Below are 8,496 nucleotides of genomic sequence, written 5' to 3'. Positions count from 1 at the left end.
CATACCAAAATAGACCCATGCACACTTCTAAACTTCAACTTTCCAAGAACAATCGATGTGTTCTTTATATTTTTGCTAAGTTGGTTAAAACACCATTTCTAATAACACAAATACGCAAAGCCACCCCCCTCTACCCGAGCCGAAGATAGTATGATTCACACGGCCGGTCAGGTGACGTGTTGAGCTTCGCCATTTTGTGCCGCTACGCAACAAAATACCCGCCCGGCGTACATTGTTGCCAGATTGCACCCTATTTCCCGCCCAACTGGCAACCCAGATTGGGAGGGTGCGCTGCGACCAGGGTTGCCAGATTGGGCAGGAACTCTGGCCCAATCTGGCAACATTGTAACGCCGGGCGGGTATTTAGAGAAGCGTCGTGACTCGTCCTTACTCTGCAGTCTGCGGTCTCTCCACACCACTCAATCCTGGACCTATCGACATCCACAGCTGTCACCGTCCACAGTCATCCGTTTAAGGATATATAGTGATAATAAAGCATCGTTTTTTATCAACTAGTTTTTTTATATTAATCTTAGAAACCATGTCATCCAACGGCAACCCCGAGTACTCTGCGTTCTTCGCGGTGATGGGAGCCTCGTCCGCGATGGTCTTCAGCGGTAACTATTCATTATTTATTAAATTATTTATGAACATTAACCTTAACCGTGAGTCTGGATCCTGCTGGGCATTAATATTCAAATATCATTTTATTGGTAACATCGCATTAGCGTACTTGGTACACAGAACCAGATGCTAGCGCCTAGATATCGCGATATCTAGCTCCTAGATATCGTAGCTCGTTCCTCAGACGTCGAGGTGTCGTTCAGACGTCACGATGGCTCTCTGAAAACCTAACGCTATAACCTTATCTCTTAAACACTTACAGTCGGGATGCTTCGCTATAGCCGTGTATCTCACCTATATCTATCATTTACACAACGTTGGGAAGCTAACATTAACAAGTGTTAGCTCGTGTCTGTCTGTGTGTGTGGTTGCTGGGTGGGTGGGGGTTAGCTGCATTAGGATTAGGTTAAAGGGTTTGATGTCCGGGTCTACCACCTTCAGTCTGCTGAACACAATGTTGGACATGGTGTCCGGTCCTCTGCAGTCCAACTGCTGCTGTCTGGGTTTGATGGAGGGGGTCGTATGGGGAGGATGGCCCGTGTCATTATCATATCTGAAGAACTAGTTATAGGCCAATGTCGGATCAGCTGGGTGGTTTCCTTATGGTTCAAGAGGAACTACCGTCGATCACATGACGATCACATGATGAAACTGTCAATGGCCCAGTAGACTGTCGATTACACTAAAAACGGTACTGGTATTTAACTACATTACTCCCTGATCCATCAACTTGATAAATAATTCCTGACTGGGTATCTTAATATCTCAGTTTATACCAATGTTTTCCTCCAATGGACAGTGGCCTTCCGTTGTAATGCCTCGGGAAATTGTGTAAGCATATTGTATGTGGCGATTTCTTTGTCTTATTTTCTTTTAGCTTAATTGAATGGTGCCCCCAGCCAGTAGGTGCAGCCTCGTGCAGGATTTACTATGGTAGTCATTGAGAACCCAGACACTGATCAATGGGCTACAACATGAGACTAATGTCTTCGTAGCAGATGACCCTACGACCTTTTTATTACAAAAGTTCTCATTCCATGTATTAATTTATGGTACAAAATGTCATACAACCAGCACTTGGTTAAAATGACTTGTTTTAGAACATATAATAAGTGGGTGTACTCCCACTGTCGGGGATGTAGTGTGATGCATAGACCTTGTGACAGATGGAGGAATAAGTCACTTAGGGAACGGGTTGGCGTGCGTAAGGATCAGGGCAGACTGCAGCACTGTTTGATCGAGACCCCATTATTAAGCCTATTTGGGTGGGGGAGACGGGACATTTGTGGTCCAGGTTGATCGAGAATATCGGGGATTTGGCAATTGTTTGGGTCTTCACACTAATTCGGGTTCCTAATGGCTGAGCTTTATCATTTAGCCTCTCTGGTTTAATGTACTTGCAAGTGTTGAATTTCCACCCCTTCTGACATTCACGTGCCTAAGGAAGAGGGACTTCCTCAAAACTCATTAGCCATAAAAATCGAGGAATTGTATGCAAGTGAATGGAAACCAAGAATCCAGTGTTCTAGCATAGAACCAATGTATGGTTAACGAGATTGTTGGACCATATTTTAACGTTGAATATCCATTTCAAAGCACTTTCATCTGGATTGATGTGGTGGCAGGCTTCCGCTGTTGTGCCAATGGCTCATCCATGTTAGTATGTCTGCATTTACCTGTAGGCTAGCTCTCTTACCTGCTCTGAATAAGTCCCACGCTCTGTGGCACTTGGCAGTGAATCCAGTTGTTAACAGATGACCGTTGGCAGCAAAGCTCTGGCTTTGGGGCTGCCTCTGTGGCACTGGGCTCAGAAAAGTACTATGCTTTAATGTGTGTGGTACATACATTTTGAATGAAATCTCCCGTCAATTCAAGAGCTCCAACCTCATTGTCATCCAAACTAACGCATGAGAAAGGTTAAGCTGTCGGTCTCTTGTAGTTTTGAGTCTTGTCCAGCAGGTCTTTGTGGCACAGATCTGGAGACATCTGTGTCTCAACAGCAGTGGTTCTGTGGGCAAGTCATCTCCTTGATGAATGAGGCGGCCAGTCAGCACTTGAGCTTTAGTGCTCTATTGTTGGGCCTGACCAGTTCCTCTGCTCCCTGTCCTTTAGTTTCACATAATGGTGTTCTATTGGACCAACCTAATCTGGTAACTTCAGTACATAATGCAGCTTAAGCTTTACATAAGAAGTGCTAGATTTGTTTTGTAAGTGTTATTACTTTTTAATTTAGTAAGATTCTACCACTGACCTCATCTTTATGAATGAGGACGTTCCCTATTGGTCCAATCCAGACCTATTACCGGTTGGCTAACGTTGCATGACTGACAGCTGGCTCCTACTGTTACCTAATGCTTTCATCCAGCCTCCTTCAGAATATTCCTCAATTGAAAAGGGAAAGACAGGAGAGGGCTGGTTGGAGTAACGGGAAGGGATTAGGATCAAACAGTGCAGCTTTGGTCCTACTGTGTGGTCACATCTGGAGCTGAGGTAGGCTCCCAGTGCATCATCCAGCCGTTGATCCGCGAGGCAGAGGAGCTACTATAGCCCCTACTGGCATCCCCTGGGGATGCCCTTCTCCACAATGGAGGATGCAGGGACAGGGTGCAGTGTCTGGGGCTGTCTAAACCAGGGCAGGGGGATGAACCCTCTGAATGTCATACCAGCTTGTCTGCCTGTCTGATGGTTGGATGCTGTTCTGGGGGTTAGAGAGAAGAGAGCTAGAAGGTATGATAGTAGGGGTTTTCTTCCTTCTTCTAAAAGGGAGGGTGAGATGACATGGATGGTTAGTGACATCTCGACTCCCAGAGTAGGAAAATGTACCACGGTGGCATCAAGTTGTACTGTGGGATATATGGATTTGAGCTCAAAGCTCATTTTATTATCCTTGTCATCCTTTCAGGAAGTCGCGTGATTGTTTCTAAAGCATGTGTAAAAAAAAATTGAGGTTGTCGTTGGTTAGACTGTTTGAAATCATAAAGTATAGTGGAAGCAAAATGATCCACTTATTGCTTGTTGAATAAGTGCTGATTTATCCAGTCATCCCCAGCAGAAGGTCACTTTGATACATACTATACTTGAATATCACACCAAGATCAGCCTCAATCCACCATACTTGGGAGTGGCTAGAACAGTGCTTTATTAACCCTGGTCTATTTAACGTCATGACTCACTAGTCCGGACTATATGTTAATGTGACAAATGTAGGACAAGTCTGTTGCCTGCGAGTGCAATTATGATAGAGGCAAATACTGGTTTCATTCTCCTTCACCACATTACCATCAGGTTACCTTTTTAGGAATGGAAAACTGTTTCCTGTTTGTTATTGATCTGGGGTTGTATTAAAACTACTATGGAAAGGTTCTGAAATATGGCCATTGGGTGTTTCAGAATGATTTGTTATGCTGGGTTTGACCGGTGATGAGTTGAGCTTTCCGGCCTTGTTTTTCTGCTGCGCTTGGGAACTTTTGTGGACTAAGACCTATTTATACATACTGTTTAACTTTTTTCTGTATCATTCATAAGTGGTTGCTTATTAGGTAAGGAAAGTTGGTTGTGTTTGGCAAAAAACAAACCACTGCACGTCCAGGCAATCATTCAGACATGATCTTCCTGCCTTCATAGACATGAGTTGAGGAAATGAATTGGTGATGTCTATCAGCAGTATACCTGAAGCCCAGCGGTGTTCTCAGGGGTCACCATAATGCAGACGTCTTTCACATATATTTGATGGTGCTGTTTTATCTTTTTTGTGTTTATGGCTTATATGATTTCAACATGGTAATCTATTTCTATTTTTCCAAAGTTTCTAACATCAGACTCAAAAGGCTTTTGGATTTCTGTGTCCAAAATAGACCAGTCCACTCTGAAAATAAAGTCACGTGACGTTACATGAGGTGATCTATGGTTCTTGCGTGAAGAAATTCTTTTTTTGGGTTTAACGGAAACAACCAAGCTGGCGGTGGCGAATAAGGCAAGTAATTGAGTAAGAAGCAGACGAGAGAAGAGGTTCTAATGTCAATCCTGAATCTTTGAACTTTTCACCTTTTCACAAGGCAACTAAGGGTAATATTGCAAAAAAACTACTTTTATTAGCAGTTTGACAGCGTCCAATACGTAGGAAAATCAATTGCAAAGATTTTGTGGCACCAATAAGGACATGAACCACATTTGGCACCTGCATGGTGTTGACGTCTGATTCCTAATAATGGTCATTAGCTCATTCCGATTCCTCACTCGCTCAAACCATCATTATTTATTAGACTGTGTCCAATCTGAGTAGTGCAAATCCCTAGTCTACTGTCCCCAAAGGACTAGTCTGAGGGATTTTACTTTGATTAAGTCAAACAGCAGATATTCCTCTCTGAAATGGTAAATATAATTTTCAAATTCAGTTACTTGAAGAGCAGCCAAACACGGTGTGGGGTTGCAACCCAAACCAATGCAATGGTTGCACTTTTCGCTGCTCTCCGCCTCTACCACATTGTGAGCCTTCTGCAGCCCCTGCAGTTGATTAGGAGGTCTGGAGTGCACATCTCCGGTTCACACACCAGGTGTGGTCCAGGGTGGATATGCATCTGCAGCACTCCACACTAGGGCCCGACCGATATTGATTTTTGAGTGCCGATGCCGATTATTTTAAGAGAAAAATTACGATTACGATTTAATCGGCCGATTAAAAGCAAAACAAAAAAAAGCCTGTAAAACGTAGTTTTTGATACCTTAAATATACTTTAAACACTTGACGAATATGTGAATTGAATGCAGAACCTTTGCGTGTTTTAGAATACATTTACAGTAAAAAATGAGTGGAATGTAAAATAAATAAATAACTCCCAATGTGCTGCGCTCGTGAGCAGTGACTAACACGTGCGTGCTGAGCAGTATGGTCTCACCGTTAGAGTCTACAGTATAACAAATTAACATGGCCTGGGACCTAAAGAAAAACAGGCACAACATGCTCAAACAACGCGTCTTGTGTACATTGGTGAGGTGAGCGCGCAGCTGCCTGAGCGAGCGTGCTTTCATGTTGTACGGTAAAATTAAATCTCCTCTTTTTTACTCCCGCTAAAGTTGTTAGTTAGCAAGGCGAGTAGGAGCGCAATCTGCAGGATACTAAGCGCAATAACATTTCTAAAAAAAAAAAAAAAAAATCGGTTGTAATCAGCGTCTTTTTGGCAGATGTCGATTATTTTCAAAAAGGCTATAATCGGCCGATTAAATCGGCAGTCCGGTGAATCGGTCGGGCCCTACTCCACACCACTATCTTCCTACAGTCAGCCCTGACTATGTGTGACATCCAGTACCATAACACCTTCTCCCTCCCTGGTTATTTCCCTTGGTTTCTCTCTTCTCTCTTGTTATGGCTTCGCCCATTTCTCAGCCTTCTGCATCTTCTCTCTTCCTTCTCACATGACTGTATTCCCATTAACCTCAGTGTGTGTGTGTGTGTGTGTGTGTGTGTGTGTGTGTGTGTGTGTGTGTGTGTGTGTGTGTGTGTGTGTGTGTGTGTGTGTGTGTGTGTGTGTGTGTGTGTGTGTGTGTGTGTGTGTGTGTGGTTTCATCAACTCTCTAAATGATGTAATCCTGGATTTTTTTTTTTTTCTCGTAGAGGGAATTGAAAATTGCAAACTGTCTTGCCTGCTTCTCCACCTTAGTTTCACTTCCTTTGCTTATCCACAAGACCATCTCCCAGCATACTGCTATGCCTGGTAGCCCTTTAATAGTATGCATCATTCTTCTATCTCGCTGTCCTTTATCTCTAGTTCCCTTTGTGCCTCTCTATCCCCTCTTCTCTCCTTCGATCTTCTGTCTGGATCTGTTTTCTCGTGCTGTGAGTGTTAACTCCTTCAGCTCTTTTTTCTTTTGGTTTGTCAAATCTTCACTACAGCCAACTGTATCCATGTTAGAACGGGCCACAATACCGCCTGCATCATTGACTTTTCCTCTCGGCGTGCCTTTTGTCATCAAACCAACCAAGCCGCCTGTGCATGTGACTACACCAATTTGTATTTCCTTGTGGCCTGAACTCTCTCCATCTTAATACATCTACCCCACCTTCTCCCCCCCAGCCCTGGGCGCGGCCTACGGCACGGCCAAGAGCGGCACGGGCATCGCAGCCATGTCAGTGATGCGTCCGGAGCTGATCATGAAGTCCATCATCCCCGTGGTCATGGCGGGGATCATCGCCATCTACGGCCTGGTTGTGGCCGTGCTCATCGCCAACAGCATCACAGAAGGCATCAGCCTGTACAAGTGAGGAACGCATGCTCTCTGATTTGGGTTTGGCCTCCTGTCCACATGGAATCTGTTTCCAAAGTAGGCACATCTAGACACGCATCTCCAAGAGTGACCGTTGTTTCAGACCCGAGGTGCAGAGTACTAACTATTGGGTTAGAGGTAATAAGAGATGAATAACAATGCCAATTTTAGTTAACACAGTAGAGGGCTGACTATGAAGAGGCCTTTTCTGATTTTTCAACAGTTACAATATGTAAGCAAATAAGGCCGGTCAAATGATTCAAGATTTAAACGGTTGATCACATGACGAGTAATGGTTTAAAACACTAGAATGTGCTTTCATAAATGGATTGGTGGTGTCAAATTCCTCTCATTGGATGTCTGGTAAATGAAGACACAGGGAAGGAGAGTAGGCGTAGATCACAAGGAACCCATCCCTGCTCCACACAGGACCTGTCTCCCCATCAGTGTGTGTGGAGCTGCCCCCTCCACACTCTGCTAAACACTGCCCCCCCCCCCCCCCCCCCCCCCCCCCCCCCCCCCCCCCCCCCCCCCATGTTGTGTTGCAGGAGTTTCCTCCACCTCGGAGCGGGGCTGAGCGTGGGTCTCAGCGGCCTGGCGGCAGGCTTTGCCATCGGCATCGTGGGGGACGCCGGGGTCCGAGGCACGGCCCAGCAGCCCCGGCTCTTCGTAGGGATGATCCTGATCTTGATCTTCGCTGAGGTCCTGGGTCTCTACGGCCTCATCGTTGCCCTCATCCTGTCCACCAAATAAACGGCCTCTCGTCCGCCCGTAAGGGGCCGCTGGAGGAAGGAAAACAAAAAAAATACAACGGGAAAATATTGTAAAAATTTCTAACATGAAGAAAAAGGTTGTGGGTGGGGGTGGGGAAAGAGTAAAATAAGTATCTCTCCATACTGATGGTCTTATCTGTAATATGTGTACAGGTGTCCCTTTGATAGTCAACCTCTTGTAAATGCGCAAAGTAGTGGTTTGTCTGTCTTGTGTGTGTGCGTGTGTGTGTGTGCGCGCGTGTTTAATGAGAATTAAATGTTCTGATAAAGAATAATTTTGCTCCACTAGTTGACTTGGTGTCTGGCCGTAGGGAGATGAGCGCCAGCTGGTTTCTCTCTGGCCATCCTGTGAGGACTCTCTGCATGGGCAGACCGGTGAACGCCCAACTTGGACAGACTTGGCTTTAGTATTGTTCTTTTCCAGGTTTAATTTTATAAGATATTGTCCTTGAAACAGTCTAATTACCCATGGTGTGTCTAATAGATCTAGATATATAGAGATCTATGTAGATCCAGAGATCTCTCTAGATCCATCGATATAGATCTCTATCGATATAGATCTATAGGTTGATGCACTGTGGATGAATTGATCAGTGATTGAAATTCCTCTGGATAGGTATCTTGGTTTATAGATTCTGATTGCCTTTAGTATTTGGATGGTGGGACTTGTGTTAAGTGTATTATAATCATTACGAAAGCATTCTCAAACACGTCAACGTTTTTCCCTGTAGTACTGCTGTTGGATTGCATTAAAGATTTGTGTGCCCAGTGTTGGGTCTCACATGTTTAATTTTCATACCTCATCTCCTTATTTTTCATATCCCCCCCCCCCCCCAGC

General features: G+C 44.7%; 1 protein-coding gene across 1 annotated transcript; it reads left to right on the top strand.

The window, feature by feature from the left end:
* The first annotated feature begins 330 nt into the window (after nt 1-330).
* atp6v0cb (ATPase H+ transporting V0 subunit cb) lies at nt 331-8,454 on the top strand. Its single transcript, XM_030340147.1, has 3 exons — nt 331-617; nt 6,696-6,879; nt 7,434-8,454. The coding sequence occupies exons 1-3, from the start codon at nt 542-544 to the stop codon at nt 7,636-7,638; spliced, it is 465 nt and encodes a 154-aa protein (XP_030196007.1). The 5' UTR covers nt 331-541; the 3' UTR covers nt 7,639-8,454.
* Nucleotides 8,455-8,496: the final 42 nt, after the last annotated feature.

The sequence above is a fragment of the Gadus morhua genome, chromosome 18 (genome assembly GCF_902167405.1).
Source record: "Gadus morhua chromosome 18, gadMor3.0, whole genome shotgun sequence".
Taxonomy (NCBI): domain Eukaryota; kingdom Metazoa; phylum Chordata; class Actinopteri; order Gadiformes; family Gadidae; genus Gadus; species Gadus morhua.
The sequence above is the reverse complement of the archived record's forward strand: the minus strand, read 5'-3'. Positions and strand labels throughout refer to the sequence as shown.